The 18,305-nt window shown below is 45.7% G+C and overlaps 1 protein-coding gene across 1 annotated transcript in view; it reads right to left on the minus strand.

The window, feature by feature from the left end:
• The window catches only part of ATP10B (ATPase phospholipid transporting 10B (putative)), a 67,241-nt gene that overhangs the window by 19,998 nt on the left and 28,938 nt on the right, over positions 1-18,305 (minus strand). The window contains exons 8-15 of the mRNA XM_044454007.1: positions 16,392-16,644; positions 14,542-14,774; positions 11,229-11,408; positions 9,788-10,382; positions 7,033-7,139; positions 5,226-5,352; positions 2,860-3,044; positions 75-390 (exon numbers count right to left, since the gene is read on the minus strand). Coding sequence (XP_044309942.1) covers positions 75-390; positions 2,860-3,044; positions 5,226-5,352; positions 7,033-7,139; positions 9,788-10,382; positions 11,229-11,408; positions 14,542-14,774; positions 16,392-16,644 — 1,996 coding nt within the window. The remainder of the gene's footprint in view (positions 1-74; positions 391-2,859; positions 3,045-5,225; positions 5,353-7,032; positions 7,140-9,787; positions 10,383-11,228; positions 11,409-14,541; positions 14,775-16,391; positions 16,645-18,305) is intronic.

Here is an 18,305-nt window from a genome sequence, read left to right on the forward strand (position 1 = left end):
GCTTTAGCTCAAGCTAAGCGGCAGCAACCCGTGCCAAGCGCTGGACGTAGGCTGCTCAAGTGGCATGGACCCACCTACTGCCAGGGCCAGGTGTCCCAGCTGGCTCCGTACAAGTTTGACGACCATGCCTTTCTGCAAGGGAGTGCACCGGCAGCACAGGACCGAGCGGCTATGCTGGGTTAGCTCGAGAAACTTATGCTCAAGCTGTCCCTGAAAAATTGTATTCAGGGTTCTTCCATCAACCACCAGACCAATCGTGGGTTTGGGAGTTAAAGGGGCTGATGCAGAGAAGGGCAGCCGAATGCCAAAAAAAGTGCACACTGATTTTTCATTGACTTGATCCTTTTTTGCTTCTTCCAGCATGATATCCAGCAGTGATTCACACGTTTCCTGTGAAAAGAGAATTGTGCAAGGTTTCATGGCAGACTGTGCTTAAAGCAGAGGAAGAGGAGTTGCTTCACTGGTTTGTAGTAATATTTTAATCATCCCATCATCTCCTAGACTGGTGAACTGATATGAAACCATCTAGTCTTATAGACCACGTTGTGCTTAACTAAGCTGTGACTTAATTATAAACACATTCATAATTTGTAGCTAATTTGTGTTGTGCTAATTCTTGGTTTGCCCATCTGTCTTACAATTCAAGATTTGCCATGTTTGGTTGCAGTTTAAAGCAGCTTGGTGCCTTCCAGTTGTGCTAGACTATATCTCCCATCATCCCCAGCCAGCAGTCCAACTGCCCTCCTAGGTAGAGTGTCAGCATCTGGGGCATGGGTGGCTGACGAGTGGACAGGAGCACCAGCACCTGGGCAACCAGGGAGCAGCACAAGGGCCAGTCGGTTTGAAGGCACAGTTATGCTGTCCAAAGATCAGGGTCAGGGGTTGAAGCACAAAGCAGGGTCCATTCAAGAAACAAGCTTGGTTGGACAAGCCGGGAGTCAGGGAATGGAGAAGATAAGCCGAGGCAAACAGACACCTCCATGGCAGGAGCACTCTAGCAACTCCAGAAGCCTTCGTTGCCAAGGCAGCTTCTGGGGAGAAGAGCCAGTTCTTATCTAGCTCGCTCCCCAGGGCTTCCAGGTGGGTCTCATGAGAGCCCTGGCAGCTGCAATAGACCTGTGTAGTAATCCTGCAACACCCAGGGCTGCTGTGCTGGTCCCTGACCAGCAGAGAGAGCCCTGAAGCTGACCTTGGTCTTGACATAGAGACAGTGCCAGCTGTAGTTCAGCACATCTGGAGGGCAACAGGTTGCAAGGGGTTGCTTTAAGGGATTTGTTACTTTCAGTGGATACTTGGAAGTAATTGCAGTATGATGACAGCAGAGACATGCAAAGGGGTAGTCTCACAGGCAGTGGAGAATCTGGTGGCAGAGGTGCCATGGCATTACACCAGACGGCTCTTGTTCTTGGGTGCCATCCCAGCACCACTGATAATACTCTGCTGAATACCTGACCCATGCAGCCCACCCACCATGTGGGTCAGCCAGGCAGGCATTTGAGAACCCTGCTGCCTCTGCCATGGTCCTACCAGAGGACCACCTTTTTAGAGGATGAAGGACTCCCAGAGACAGACTGCACCAAGAAACAGCTCAGGCTTGAAAGGAAGACCAGGAGATGTCTCGGCCCTTGTGGGAAACATCCATGGGGCCACTGCTGCAAGAGGAGGGGAGTGCTGCTTTTGGACCTGAGGCTGGGCAGCCACCTGGGAGGGGCTCAGGATGTTCAAGTTATAAGCCTCAGTGCTAAGCAAGGGCTGCTGGAGCAACATCTTAATGCCAGCTGTGGTCCTTGATCACCCTGCCTCTGATTTCCTGGCCCTCACTCTGCCGGACCTTATTTTTTATTTATTTATTTAATTTTTATACCGCCCAACAACTGAGGCTCTCTGGTTGGTTAACAAAAGTTTAACTTGTTAAAGGTCTACTACCTTGTGAGTAGTCCCTGGATCACTTTGTGACCTCATGTTTGGGCTCTGCCTCGCCTGAGTCTTTGCTTGCATCTCGCTGGCTCTGGCCACAGAATGCCTACTGACTTCAAGTTTGTATTCAGCCTCGTCTAAATCCATGCTCTTTGTGTAAATTGTGCTGGCTTAGATCCAGCACTGCCTCTGATTCTGCATGATGCCCTTCTTTATCCTTGCTTCACTCCTCATTCTGCAATCAAAGCCAAGAATAGTGAATCAAATGGCTTACTGGGCCACTGGAGGACCACCAAACACAGTATACTCCCATGAAGTCACAGTTCAGCGTTCACGGTGTCAGTCTTTCGTGGGAATTTTCTCTGAGCGAGTCCAAACCAATCTCCTTGCGAGTAAGCCAGTGCCTCACTGTGTGGTGGCTTATTCACAAGCAGATCGTTTCTTCCGAGTTTGGACAACCGGCGTCCATCACAGCACCAAATTTGCAGTTTTTCACAATTCGCAGGTGCTTTAGGAACATAACCCCCATGAATTTCAGGGGACTACTGTATATCTGTGGGGCTGAATTTCACTCAGTGGGTCACAGGCTATGCAAGCAAGCCTGCCCTAGTATTACAGCCACCCTGCACAAACACTGAAACCAGGGCAGAGTGAAGGAATCCTTTCAAGTTCAATCACTATTGTAATTCAAATTTCATCTAGAAGGCAGCTTGCCACCTGTTTCTCATTGCAAGGAAAGGGTACTCATTTTGTTGTACAATTTAGTATTTCTAAATATGGGACAGATGGCAAGCCAACTAGCAAGTACCAAAGCAACACCCCCAGCAGTATTTTTGCAAGCTGCCAAATGCACATGACAACATTAAAGCCAATTTCGTATGATTTGTTTTCAGTGCCCACAAGATCTGCCCGGTTCCTGAATTACAATGCTGTTGGATTCACCTTGCTTTCAGTATTGATGGTAAAGACAGTGTCTCTTTGGTCTAGAAGCTTGCAAGAATGGGCAATATTGATGGCGGTTTCCTGCTTATCACCCGTCAGCACCCAGATCTGGATCCCAGCCTCTCTGAAGGCTGCAATGGTGTCAGGCACTCCATCTTGCAATCGATCTTCAATCCCAGTTGCTCCTGGCACAAAGGAGAAAAGGGGAACCATTCCTTGGTGAAGGATGCTGATGTTCCCTTGTGCCACAGACAAAGCTTTCAAAGATTAAAACACTTGGCTATTTTTCCTGAAGTAAAATCTAATCTAATTTACTGACAGCCCACCAAAATAAAGCAAACCTGTTGAATGTGTTTATGTGCTTGGTTTGCCTAGATCCCACCTTTTTCCCAGCATGGAATTCAAGGTGATTTTCCAGTCCAGGTATGAACCAGACCCATACCTGCTTCCTTTCTTTAAGATGACAGCATCATCTGCCCTCAGTCCTTGCCCTGGAAAAACAAATTCAGGCAGATTCTCCCCATTCTGTTTCCTTAAGGTTTGAGTTGGCCTCATAGGCAACTGTGGAACCAAAGGTTGCCACAACCCTCCTTTGGAATGTGGTGAAATATCACATCTCATGGCATTGCAGCAGACACACAATGGTGAAAAATGGCACTGAACCAGAGAGCCTACTCTTGCAGGAGAGGAAGGCATTAATGAGTGATTTTATTTCTGCAAGCAGCTCATGCAGAAACTCTTGCATAGAAAGAACATCAAGCTGCATGCTAAGACTCTGCTCTACATCCAAATGCATATTTGCATGCAACTTGTTATACACATAGCTTGTCCCACTGCACAAGCATTGCTGCATGGAACTGCACAAATAGTTTGCCCCATTTGTTCCTAACCCTCTGGGTCATAAACTAAAAATGGTCATAGCATCATGCGAAAGATATGAAATTTCACTAAAAGGCCATCTGTTTAATTGAAAGACATTTGGTAAACAAGTCGACTTGCCTCATCAAGAGAAGTTAGAAGGTTATATTACCTTTCCCAGCTTGGAAATGTTCAAAAATTAAGATAAAGTGGCTAATTGAATGCTGGAGATAATTAATGGCTGAAAGAATAATAACATCTCTTCTACCAGAGGTCATCATTAGGTTATTGGCTGTGATAATTATTGCACATTACATGCAAATGATTCCTTAAAGCATGGCTGGCTAACTTGGGTCACAAACGTCACATATGGCACAGGCATTATTGGGTTCAGGTGCTCCTGGATACACGTCATGGGGACCAAAGGGCTTGCTGTGCCCCTCTGGTTTACCTTTCTGCCTGTCCTTCTGGTCATGCAGTGCTGCCCGTACCTTGGATCAGTAGCTGATGGATAAAGCTGTGAAGGCAGCTCCCCCAACCTGGTGCTTTCCAGATGTTTTGCACCACAGCTCCCATAATCTGTGATGAATGGCCATGCTGGCTGGGGCTGCTGGGAGCAGAAGGCCAAAACATCTGGAGGGCACCATGCTGGGGAGGCTGCTTTACGGCACCTGTGTTGCAGCGCACAGTTGTGGCACACTTGTTAGAAAGGCTGGCTGCCACTGAATTCGAGCAAGCCGACACAACTGTAAAGTTATGATTTGTGCTCAAAAGCTCTGCTTGGCATACTGGCTGTTCCACTGACCCCAAAGTGGGGAAGGTAGGAGCTCCACAGGTGCTGTTCATTGCTATTTAGGTGAATGGGGTGTAAAAGCGGCCCACCACTCTTCCGCAATGTACAAAGGACTCCACTTTCAAAAGGCATCATGGAAGATGATTCCTGACAGGGTCACAGGAATACTTTGCAATTATGCTTGCACCAAAGCGTTCCATCTGCATATATGTAGGGTGCTGTGAGAATGAGCCAGATAAGAGACTCTTAACAGAACGTGTAGCAAAGATGGTGAAATCCTTTGAAAGTTCTAGCTTGAAAGAGACAAACAGTGACTGAAACAAGGCAAATGCATATCCTTTACATATTATGGTTTGTAAAGCAAGAATGAAGATTTGAAAACAGCTATATATACCTTTTACAAGCCACTGGCAAGCTTGTGCAAAACTGCATGGCTATATAATTTATACTGTGTACATTTCTATCTACATGTACAGTACATGTCTGTGCTTTATATATCTTTGTATAATTTTCAAAACTATACAGGAAGACATCAGAGATAAAAATTGTCACAGATTGCAAATGCCAACAATACTTTCATTATAAATAGGCAAGGTGAGACTTAAACCGTGACTCACTCCCAAGTAAATGTGTTTCAGACTGGATGCAGGCCAGTAATTACTTTTAGCAGCCAAGAATATCATTACACTACCTAATGAATCATCTTAAAAGATACCTAGTAAGGTGAGTTCAGTCTCCAGATGTTGGGCTGTCTCCATTAATAGCTCCTCTCTGTTGTCAATTGCTGTTTCTGCTTCACGACGAAAGTTGACCCATTTTTGAAAGTCATCTTCACTCAAGACCTAACACAAGAATGCAAGAAGACCTCAACTGGATGAAATTAAGATCCATCTAGTCCGACGTTCTGCTCACATGGTGGCTAAGAAGCTGCCTGTGGAAAACGTGGAGGTAGGCCAGAAGTGCGGCAATACCCTCCTGCTCATGTTCCCCAGCGACTGGTGCACACAGGCATCCTACCCTGGATCCTGGAGGGAGCACACAGCCTCAGGTCTAGCAGCCATTGAAAGGCCTGTCCTCCACGACCTTGCCTAATCCTCCTTTGAAGCCACCCTATGGCAACATGTACTCAAGGTTTTGGACGGCAAAGCAAAAGGGTTCTTGCCACGGGCTGGTTCTTTGAGACGAACATTTCAAACAAATTTACATGAATGGCAGCCCAATCGTTAGAATAAGCCCCTGGGAGTGGCCACCCCAATTGCAGTGCTGGTGAAACATCACAAACCATGATCATGGATTTATCTGTCATCAGGGGCACACTGGGTAGGAACTCATGGACAGGCTTCTTGGTGGAGAGCCAGCGAGGTGCAGTGGTTAAGGGCTGGATGAGGACTCAGGCTGGGAGAGCCAGGACCTAGTCCCCCCAGGGCCATGACGCTCACTGGGGAACTTAAAGTGACAAACTCTCAGCCTGCCCTACCTCACATGGTTGTTGTCTGGAGCCTTACAGACCTCCTTGGGGTCCTTGTAAGAGGAAAAAAAAGTGGGATATGAATCTAATATGGTGGCCATGATGATGATGATGATGCTCTCGGGCTCTGAAACATACTCGCAAGGGAGACTAGGCGAGGTCAATTTTTATGTTCTTCTATGAGGAGGCAAATATATTTTGATTCAATTGGGCCTTTGACTTTTGAGCTGACTCATGTACCGAAGTAGGTTTTAATAGGGAGGCACCTTCTTTGTAATGTATGTGTTTTTAATTGATTTGCTGTTATATTTTAATTATGATTTGGATCATATCTTATACTTTATTTTAGTTGGCTGTCTGCAGCTCTATATGTTGGGATATACATTAAATTAATCAATCAATAAATCATGGGCTGACTGATCTGAGATGTCACTGTGAACACTAACATCTCAGCGCCCTTTCCCATCTTCCAGTTCATTGGCCCACAATCCACAAATCATTTTCTCTGCAGCAGCCTTGGAATATTAATGCACACTTTGATGGATCTTCTCCAGTAAAGCCTGGAGAAGCTGCAGATGTCAGACAATTTACATCATGATTTATTGGCCTAGATGGAATACTGAACACTGCCTGAATTGCAAGGGATCATCTGTTTCAACCTCCCCTGACCTGCTGCCTTCCAGATGGTTTGAATAGCAACTTCCAGCATTCCATACTGGCTAAGGATGATGGGAACTGAAGTCAAAAACATCTGGGAAGGCACCAGGTTTGGGAAGCTGCTCTGTCTAATTGAAAAAGCCTTTTGGAATGGCTAAGTTAGGAACAGCTAAGACAGTGACAAGAAGAGTCAACATGGAGAGGTTGGATTAGAGTATTGGTCCTTTGAGTTTAATTATAAGATTATTTAGATTGAGGAGATGAAAAGGAATAGGAAACAAGCCTGTGAAAGCAGATACAGAAGCATCATTCCACAGGAGAATTGGCTTGAAATGTCAATATAAGCCGTTTTTAGCTACTTTTTGAAGAAGAGGAGGACAAGAGGGCGGCTTCTTACCTTCTTAGCTATGCACAAGGTTCTCAGGCCATCTTGTGCATACATATCTAAATGCTTTTGGGTTTGAATTCTTATCTTCTTTATCTTCTTTTCTGTTGCAACACTAGCTGTGAAACACAAATAGATTTCTTTATTCCAGGTATGGATTACTGAAGTCTCCCATCTAATTCCTGCGGGGTTAGCCCATTTTGCTGTCTAAGGCAGAACATCAAATGGTGTTCCGCACCACCACCCCTCCTCACAAGCTTTCTGACCACCCCTTTCTTTCCACCACCCCTCACAAGCTCAAGCAAAACTCTTTCTAGGCATGTTGCTACAGGACCTGCACTCTGTATAGTAGGCACTTAGGCACTTAAGGAACCTGTGCTTGGTTATTACAACTTTATGGGATTTCTCAGCTCTGTTTGGCTCCTGGCTCTTTAAATCTAGCAAAGGCATACAATGGACAGGGCATTTTAGGGAGTTATGAATTCCTGCAGTAGATGGTACCAAAAGTCCATGCATTGCTGCTTCCCACAGTAATCCACAAGGCACTGTCCCCACCACATAGTTCCTGCGAACATTTCATTTATTTGGCTTGGCCAATGCCCAGTAAACTTGGGCTGGACAACACCCCCCCCCATGTCATCTGGGCTCTGGCTAAAATAGCAGCTGGAGCTCTTCCTGTAATCTGCCAGGGATCCTCCAGGTGCTGTCCTGGTTGGGCTGAATTCACCTGCCCCATGTCTCCCCCCACTGCTTTCTCTCCCAGTTAGGAAGGTGAGGAGGGCACTAAAGGGAATCCCTGACCCCCTGCAGGGGGTGGGGTGGAGTGAGGTGAGAGAAGGATCTTTTGTGGGCTTACTGGGGAACTTCCATGGGCCAGATATTTCCTGGCCCTGCACAAAACTCCCCTTCCTCCTTTAATCTGTTTAATTGTCCATTGAAGTAATCTGAGCCAGTGGGCCTCATATCTGGCCGCAAAAGTTGTTGTGCTTTGGAAAGGAGGCCCTTCTGTATGTCTGTCCTCAGGTCTGCTGCCTGCCCATCAAATTCACTGGTGAGTCCAGGCCTGAGTTCCCTTTGAGAGAGGCAGGGGTAAATCTCAGCTATAAAGCTTAAGGGGAATACCCCAGGATGCATACAGAGGATTCTCCATCTTATTTATTGATTTATAGCTTTTATATACTGCTGTTTAGGAGACACTCTTAGAACAGTGAGAATAGTCTTCTTACCCGCAGCTTATTAGACAGCAGAGTTGCAATCTTAGGCCTGCTCCCCTGAGAGACGGACACCACTGAATTCAATGGGACTTACTTCTGAATAGATATAGGACTGTGTGGTAAAACAGAAGGACAGAGCCCTCCCCAGCCAAGCCAAACAGGGTTGTTTTTTCCCCGGTTGCTCTGCTCCTTCTGCCTTGGCTCTTCCCCTTGAGGCCACGCATATTATCTTATACACATGAGATAATAAGTGTGTACCACCTGCAGGTCTGTACCACTACTTTCTTTTCCTTGGCTTCTCCTTCTCTTCTTTTACCCTTCCTTTCTGTCTGTCTTTGTCTTTTTCCAGAACCCCTTTTGATTCTCTCTGTGGGTGCACTCTTGTGCATGCACACACTTGCAAATAAGTTCCACTGACTAACTGGTGACTAGCATGGCACAGGAATCACGCATAGCCTTGTACTGCAGGCACACAGGCCGTGGGACCGATCCTTGATACTCGCAAAAGCAATCAGAGAGCTGTGGCAGAAGGGGGTCCCAGGTCTGATCCAAGGTCTGAGTGCAAGGTCTCAGCCTGGATAATGAGAAGCCTTGGCCTGTACTCCTGTAAAAGCAAGCCAATATTGCCGGCTCCCCTTTCATGACCAGTGTGTGGTTCCTACAGCAGAATAGGTGAAAGAAAGAGGCAGGAGACTCTTAGAGCAGCACAGATACTTTGGAAGCCTCCTCACTGTGTTCAGTTCAAGTCTACCTTCCTGCTCAGGGTACAGTTCTAGAAAAGTGACAGAATACTTCAGTTTTTGCAGTGGAATCTGACAGTGATTGACAGGGACTTGCTGGGACCCATGATGTTCAAAAGAAACTACAATTCTTGTAGCAGTGTGAAAAACTTTCCTCATTCATTAAAATTAATAAAGCAACAATGGGATGGAAAAGGTGGTGAATTAAAAATGTGACACATTTAGAGAAGCAAAAAAATGCATCCGAAAGCCTGCCTGAAGTAAAGAGGGAGGAGTGAGGTTGACAGTTCCCCTGAGCATGCCGATAGCTTCCTTTTGTTTCTCAGGATTAGAACCAAAATGAGATCACTGAGAGGATTTGGGGGACTGAGTGCTTCATTTGAGGGAGAGGTGATTGTCCCCCAGCTTCTGCTATGCAGTTAACAGACTACCACCATGTAAGAGATGATTGTCCCACTGCAATCAAGAAGCTTGCATGTCTGTGATGTTCCCTAGACTGTGACCACTGCAGTTAACAGACTACCACCATGTATTCATGTGTATCTGACCTCCGAAGAGTACCACGATTTGCAAGATTCAAAAGCTTTAACTGTTGGGCTCATAAAACCAATGAATGTCATCTTCCTGCAAACTCACAGTAGCTTGCTCTACTTGCCAAGCACTCTCCTCTTCAGCAAACAGACACCCCTGCTTGGATCTGCAGCTACTAGGGTTGTAGTGACAACTGTGTTGCTTCTTCATAATCCTGCAGACTGGATATATCATTCAGGCCACCCAGGCAACACACTGTCAATTGGCCAAAGCGCACCTTACCTTGGGCAGGGTCTTCTAATAAGTCCATTATGACGGAGTCAGCCCCTTTGGTGTAGAGGATTATCTCACCGGTGAGGGGATGCCTGACCACCACTGACATTCTTTTCCTGTTTGAGTCAAATCCCAAGGTGAACAAGAGGTCAAAGGTCAGGACAATCCCTTCTGGCAACCGGACAGTGGCTTGTTCAGAAGTCTTGGACACTAACATAAACCCATAAGCCAAGGCTGCATGGACAAGGGCTGCTTCATCGGGGCTTTCGGCCTGGTAACAACATTCTGGCTGCAAAGCATCTTGGTTAAGTGCCCCACAGGTCTCGGCTGCAGCAGGATCACAGTCCGCACTGGTGTCATTCCCACTGAGGGAGTCCCTTTGAAAAATATCCTCATCACTTAAGGTAGAACAGCTTTGGGTAGGAAAACCCTCTTTTGTTCCGGAACTGGCACAGACTTGGGTGCTTTCTGTGTTAAAACTGTCTGAGCTTGACAGAGCTGGGGAAAAAGATTGGCTGACGCTTGCCTGCTTTAGCCACTGGAACATCTGGTGAATTTTCTCCAGGGAGAATCCTGCCGGCTTCATCATTGATGGAGTGGTAACCTTGAGAGAAAAGAGTGAGTCAGGATTAATTATAGCTGAAATTACATGGGGGATTTTCAAATCAGTAGAGCATTGCTCTGCATCATGCAACGAACATTAAAAAGAAGTTTCTTTGAGGTGCTGCTCAATACATATTTTACATAACATCCGATCTATGACTTGGGCAAGGAAAGTCCTTGTCTGGGTAGCTAAGTGGTGATTTCTGAGACAACAGAGTATTATGACACTATTTTCTGGTTGGGGATTGTCCTCCAGGCATGGTTAGAAACAAACCATCTTGCCAATTTTTGCAGAGTCAGGCAGTGCTCACTGGACGTTCATCATGTTTTGAAGACCCTGCTGCAAGTTATTGAGATAACAAGGCTACTGAAGTATGGGCTTGCTTGGTGATGGGTGGGGAGAAGCCAAAGTGCTTAAGCTTCATCTTCCTTTGCTTAAGCAAAGGTAAATTTCAGAGTGCATATTCGTACTGTTCTGTAAATAAAGTGAACTGGAATGCATTTAAAAGCTGCCATTAACAGTTTAATCATTTAATCATGCCAATTAATCAATTTATGTTTGCAGCCATCATCAATATATATAAGGGGAAAGTACTGTATTTCATTTTCAGATTAGCATATTCCCTAGGGTCATGGGGGGAATTTGCTAGGTAGGGAGATGTGAAGGCAGACAGAGAGAATATTCAGTGGGATTATTGGTGGAGACATCCTCAGTGCAATATCCAAGCAGAATTTTAACTTACCTCCTTGAAAGCAGTCATCATAAAACTATCAAGTATTTTAAATTAGATTTACCACATTACAAAAAACTTACTTTCCTAAAAGGGAAGTAAAAGGAAGAGATTACCCTTTCTCTTGGATCAGTTGCTGTGGAGACCAAAACAGTGTTGCAGAGGGTCAGAGCAAGAAAAAAGTCTGTGAGGGAAGAGGTGGTCTTTGCAAGCATAAACGTTGTCAAAGATTCTAGCTGGCATGAAGCGTTTTTCACTTCCTTCAACAGCCTGTTGTCTGGGGTCACATCTTTCTCCTGGAATACATGTTATTCAGTAAAAAAATCCTTCACATGCTTAAGATTATGAAAATAACACTTTCTTTTTGGTGCTCTAGAGCTTTAAACAACATTGCATGAGTGCGTGCACTTAATTCTAGCAGCATAATGGCTAAAAACTATCAGGCATTAAAGCTACTGGGAAGTTATTTGTGGTACTGAACACATCTGACAGGTAGTCAGTTAATCTGCTGAAGAATCTCAGTTTTAACTTTACGCAAGAGGGCTGGGCAACTTTGGGAGATCCAAGGCCTTTTCCATGTAAGCCTACCACAAGGCACATCCAGGGGCACTACCCAGTCTGTGGCATGCCCCTGCCAAAAGGGTGGGATGGCTGGTTCGCCTGCAAAATTTGGTGGTGCGCTGCTTTGCAGCTCTCCAAAGTGCACCTGTCTTTAAATTTAGTTTGTTTGCAAGCTAAATGGAACCCTTTTGACATCCTATTGGCTATGGAGCACTCCAAGGTCCACGGATGCCATTAAAAAAAGAAGAAGAAGTCAGAGGGCAGTACAGGAGGCAGGGGCTGTGCTGGGGTGTGGGATAGTGAGGACTATAAATTGCCATTCCCTGTTTTATATCCGGCTAACCAATTCATCTGTCAAAGCCCTCAACCATTTGCTCAACATCAGATGCACTTAGACGAACAAATGATTTTGCTAGCTGCACGTCTGGCGATGAGCTTCCAGGGACCCCTCAGTCAAGATGGTTTTAAAGTGTCGGGGAAATGGGATCACAGATTCTGCTTCCTGGCACTGATTGCTGCTGCTCTTCCTCCTCCCTGCTCTGCATGCACACACAGCCTCTCTTTCTGAGCAGGGAGGAGGAGGAGGAGGAGAAGGAGGAGGTTCAGGATCAGGATCATCATCAGCAGCAGCCACAACCATCTGCCCAGGCACCTTGTCATCACTGTCAAATGCTAGTAGCAGTGAGTGGATTTTGTGAAATCTTTCCCGTCTGTGTTTAGTGGATAGTCAGACATCTTTCATTCCATTACCTGTTCATTGATGGAGCTGAATTTCTTTTGTAGAACTGTGTGAGAATATTGTTGCACTTGCATTAGACTCACAAGTGTAAACATGTGCAAGTTGTCCCCAAAAGTAAAAAGCACTGCAAGGCCAGAGAATCTGTGCAGCCTAGAAAACATCCTCATCAGTTGATGTGAATTGGGCTGGCTTTCCCAGGCCTCTGATCACATCATAAGGTACATAAATAGCATCTGTTGAGCATCTCTGTCTATAGCATAAACAATTGTGTATAATTGCATGTTTTGAGCTATAAATACTGTACTCTGCATACACTATTACCATATACACAATCATACATCATGTGTATAACTGTATATAGTGCATACTATCTACAGTATAATGTGTATAATGTATGCAAAATGTGTGCAGTGCATGTAATGTAATATGAAATACAATTCCAGACTGTCCAACCTAACTGGGTGTATGTGTGTGTACCCCCTTCTGACTTCTTCAAAAGGGAGTCTAGTAATTTAATGATTAGGTATATGGTGGGGGGAGCTATATAAGAGCAAGCTTTTCGCTCCAGAACTTGTCTGAGCGACGCAACTCTCCCTGTTTGCTGTAGTGCCTGCATCTTGCTTGATCCAGGTATGGCTTTGCTGTCTCACCTCAGCAATGTAGTTCTTTCCACTAGCTGTGGTGTGCTTCAGCTCTTTCACCTTGCCGGACCTTTGCTACAATTGGACCCTTGCCACATATCCTGCCTTGCTGCACTGCCTTAGCAATGCAGGTTTTCCTGCTAGCTGTGGTTCAGTTCCTGCATCTTGCCTGACCCTTGCTGTGTATCCTGTCCAGTTATTCTACCTTAGGGTACCTGAAGCTGTTCTTGTCCTCCTGGTTTTCAACCTTCGGCTTGTTCATGAGCATGTTCTTGTCCTGCCCTGATAGGAACTTCTGGTCCTTGGCATATTCTGTTCTGAACTTGCTTTTGGGCTTTGGACTTCATCTTCCTTTGAGTTCTGTTGCCCTGTCCTAGTGCTTCTGTCTTGTCTCCTGCAACCCAAGTCTTGGCCCCAATGCTGTTCATTTCAGAATAGGATATATAGCTTATCAGGTTTGTTGGCAATGGACTTAAAGAGGCAGGTATTTGAAGGAAATGCTGTGCTAACTGTTAGCTAGGAATCTCTCTATCTTCTCAGCAGTGCTATTTTTTTCCATTTTCATTCTACCTGAGGCTACTGCTTGTCATGCCTGGCACATAAACACCAGGAAATGTGGCATTTAGTAAGCAAAAGCCAACACATTGTACAACACTGGCCTTTGGGGCACATGCCTGGTGTTGATTAGCAGGAACTAAGGTTCTGTCAGACATTTGTATAAATAATGATGAACATTTGAATGGAGCCTAAATTATACATTCCTGTACAGGCTGTGAAATTATAAAAATAAATTATATGAAATGAAACTCATTATGCTTTACAGAATCGCATGTGGTAGTTCTTTATAATTAAAAACCAAACCAAACCCAGAACTCAATTTGAAGAGGAAGCTGGAAGCATGTTTCAGTGTAAAGTTTAAGCCTCTAACATGTGCACAATTGCAAAAAACTGAACATGGCTATCTCTCCAGTTGTATTGTTTTGCACCCCAGCTTCCTGCGGTGATAGAAAGTATCTTGCTCTAATGCAGGGGTGGGGAATCTTTTTCAGAATCTGTGGACCAAACTTAATTTTGGAGAAACTCCAGGGGTCACTGTCCAGAGGTGAGTGGGGTCAAAGGCCAAAAGAGGAGGAACTATAATACAACCTGCCCTTAAACAGTTCTGAGTGCCAGTAACTAAGCCAAGAACCCAGGAAGAAAGAGCTATTTCTTTGCACATGTTTGCATGGCACAGCAAGGCAACAGTGGCAAGATGAGGGAATGCAAGGCAGGATAACTTGTCTTGCACCTTGCATATTGTCAGGCCCAAGAGGGCTCTGCAGTGACAACACCCCATGAATATATAGCTATAGGATCTCAGAGTAGTTTTGGCTTAGGATCTCTGGCAGCTGCTGCGCAATCCTGTGTTGTGGCCTACTTCCTGCAGTAAATCATTGGTCATCAATTTCTGAAACCATAACCAGGAGAGAGAAAAGTAGACTTACTCACCACAGTGCTGCTAAAGGCCAGATGAGATGGAGAGTTTCCCCAAAGCCCCAGAGATGCATTTCTTTTGTGCCCCTGAAAACGAGCCTGTGCACTGTGGGACCTCCTCAAGGACTTAGCAGGGTCTCTCTGTGTCAGAGTAGCTGATTCTGTGCCTTTCTTTGGAGGAAGGCTTGGATATTTTGCCCAGTCTTCAGTATCTGAATCATGTTCCTTGTAGGTTTCCAGTCTTTTGGCTGGAAGACACAAAATAGAGACGCATGCTCTGTTGTCAGTATAAAAAGTGAACTGTCTCTCACAAACAGTTGCTCTTCATGCTGTCATAAACTTCAGGACTGAGCAACTTGTGGGCCTTCACTCCCCCCCCCCCCCAAACTCCCACCCACCCACCATTGCCTGTGCAGACTAGAGCTGGAGGTGCTGTAGGCAAGCAACACTCAGAGGGCCACAAGTCGCCCATCCTGATGGTGATGTTAACTCAGGACTGCACACTCCATGCACAGTGAGAGAGTGAAAACAGTGGGAACTAGTTTAGATCTCCGGACATGGGACCCTGACCTCCACATCGGCAGGAAGAAGACAAGCAGGATGCAGGATCAGCCCACAAACACACAATCCCCTGCATCATGCTTGTAGGACTGGACCTGGCCAACCCATTTGATGATACCCAGCTCTACCTCTCGTTTTCCACCAATCCAGGTGAGGCAGTGGCTGTACTGAACCGGTGCCTGGCTGAGGTAATGGGCTGGATGAAGGAGCGCTTACGTCCATATATGCCCAGCCACCCCCTGAGATCAGCGGGAGAGGCCCTCCTCCGGGAGCCCTCAGTGAAGGAAATTAGGAGGGTGGTTACTCGGAGGAGGGCTTTCTCAGCGGTGGCGCCTAAGTTATGGAATGCGCTCCCCAGAGAGGTCCGCCTGGCGCCGTCATTATTTGTGTTTCGGCGCCAGGCGAAGACCTTTTTATTTAAGCAGCATTTTAAATGTTAATACTATTGAATTTTATTTGGCCAGGGCGGCTTATTTTATTCTAATGTATATATTTCAATTGTTATTGTCTTAATTTATTGTTGTGAGCCGCCCCAAGGCTTCGGTGAATGGGGCGGCATAAAAATGTTTTAATAAATAAATAAATAAATAAATAAATAAATAAATAAATAAAAGTTGCCCATCTCCAGAAGGGAACTGACAACCCAGGCCGACAACCTAGACTTTCGTGGCCCTCTCTCTATCCAGTCTAGGCTGCCTGTGGAAAGAACGATGGCCCACCCAGTCCAACAGGCCCCCTCCTCCCATCCCCAGGTCATCTCCTGATCGGAACTGGTCTCCTGGTGCTGTGGTCAGCAGCCCAGCGGATCAGTTGGGCTGCAGGGAAAGGAGGTGCAACGCACATCAAGCTCCTGCAAGCTGCGGGGAGAGTAGTGGAAACTGTGTGGAACAGGGGAGAGGACAACTTGCTCCAATTCCCCCTTCCCCTGCCAGCACCTGGATGCCCCTGTGATTGCACAGTGCCTCCTGTGATTCCCAGAGGCTGCTTTTGTGCAGTAATGGAAATCGGGGTGAACAGAGTCACAAAGTGTTCAGGTTGCTGGAGGACACCTTTGCAGGTGGCTGTCTACACAAGACTGCCCAGGCTCTGTATCTTCGCACAAACAGAGGCACAGAGACTGTCTTCCATCTCCCACATGGGCTCTACCTGCTGCAGGATGTGTGTTGCCCATGGACTTTCTCCACATCTAGCACTCAGCATGGCACGGAAAGAGACAGAAAGATCCGATGTCTTCTGTCTTCCCTGGCATTTTTGCACATTCAGTCCAATTTAGTTTTATAGAGCCAGCATTACCATTTTCTTACCATTTTCTTGATGCGAAAATTCTTTCCCATTAATGGTGCACCGCCGAAACACCATCTTATTCTCTGTCAGTGTCCCTGTTTTGTCAGAGAATATGTACTGGATTTGTCCAAGGTCTTCAGTGATGTTTAGCGCACGGCACTGGATGGGCAAGTCCTGCTCTTCATTGTACAGATCGATATCATTGTGAATTAAGAAGACTTGACACAGCTTGACTAGTTCAATCGATACATAGAGGGCGATGGGGATCATAATCTGAAAGAGGACATTTTGCAGAAGGTTAGACATTTTGTGGCAGGATTACCTGTCTTCATACATCCAGCAGTTGTGGTGTCTGTTGCAGCAAGACGTCATGGAGGCTCTTCTGCACAACTAAGAACAGTTTGTTTAACAAAGAACAGTTTGTTTAACAACTAAGAACAGTTTGTTTAACAAAGTTATCTCCTTGTGGTGCACAGTGCTTGTATGAATTGTGATGTTCAAGCTTTGAAACTATGGATGCAAGCAAAGTAGACCCAAAGGGAAGAGTATTATTTGTGCTCTGACAACCAAACCAGGGACAACAGGGAGCAATATAGGGTGAACAGATTCGTATTACGGTCCAAGAGAAGCAAAAGAAACTCTTTGTGAAAAAAACATAGCAATGAATACTCACAAAGTGCAAGGCATTGCAAATGTATCACACCTGAGAGCGAGTATGGTATGGTAGTTGGGGCGGTAGACTGAAGACCTGGGAGATCTGGGTTCTAGTCCCCATTCAGCCATGAAAGCTCACTTTGGGCCAGTCATGGCTATTCAGCCTAGCCTACCTCACAGGATTGTTGTGAGGAAAAATGGAACTATATAGGCTATCGTGAGGTCCTGGAAGACGGTGATGATGGTGATGGTGATGATGATGATGGTAGCCCTCTTCATTGGCTCCCAATTGGTTTCCAGGCCCAATTCAAAGTTTTGGCTTGCGATGCCCTCCACAGCTTGGAAGCACAGTAGAAATATCTCCACCCACAGGTAACTCCCCAGACTTTGATATCATCACCTGAGACACTCCTCTGGGTGCTTCTTCTAGGCAATGTCCCCCTGGCCGTGGAATATCCCTCTGAGAAAACTCTGCTTTAGTCCCTGCCTCAGAGCACAATCCTCAACAAGTTAAGGCAGAAAATGGAGGGCCAGGAGAACATTAGCAGCGTGGAAGCAGTGATTCCAGGATCTACCGGGGAGGGGAGGCTGCTCTCACGCCGCTGTGTGTGCAGGCCTCCAGCCCCCAATACACCATGCACAGCACATGGCCCAGGGCCAAAAAAGGTGCCCATCCCTGTGCTTGCAGAACTGTGTCCTAGAAGTAGAGGCCTGAATTTCTGTGGGAGGTACATTGTGGATTCCAGCCTTTCCACGTATCGGTTGGCAAAAACAAAGTATGCGCTCCATACTTTTCCTTCCCTCCGTGATGCTTGCTGGACAAAATTGCATTTCTCTCATAAAGAAAGACTTCCCTTTGGATTGCTACAAACGACTCAGAATCAGTTGTTTCATTCATACTGATGAAATTTGTTTTGTTTACATGCTGGCAGCTACCACAATGTAACCGGAAAATAAATGTATTTTCCTATTTCATATGTGGGCTTCAGATGCCTCTTTTGGGATATATATCCATCCTAATTTGTCTTCATTTCCCAAACCAATGCTGACATTATGATGTGCTGTAAAAAAAACAAAGCAAATACAATCAAAATTGTTTTCTTGTCAGTTTTGTTGAAGTATAAATTAGGAGAAAAGAACAAAAGGAGGACAGGAGTTCTGTGCCTTTGCTTGTGGGTATAGAAGAAGGAATTTCTGAAGATGCAGCTTCTCCTGAAAAGCTGAGGAAGCTGAAAGCAGTTGCATCTGCTCAGTTCTCCTCTTTTCTGGTATACAACTGT

Source organism: Varanus komodoensis, unplaced genomic scaffold (genome assembly GCF_004798865.1).
Source record: "Varanus komodoensis strain SLA01 unplaced genomic scaffold, ASM479886v1 scaffold7_1, whole genome shotgun sequence".
Lineage (NCBI taxonomy): Eukaryota > Metazoa > Chordata > Lepidosauria > Squamata > Varanidae > Varanus > Varanus komodoensis.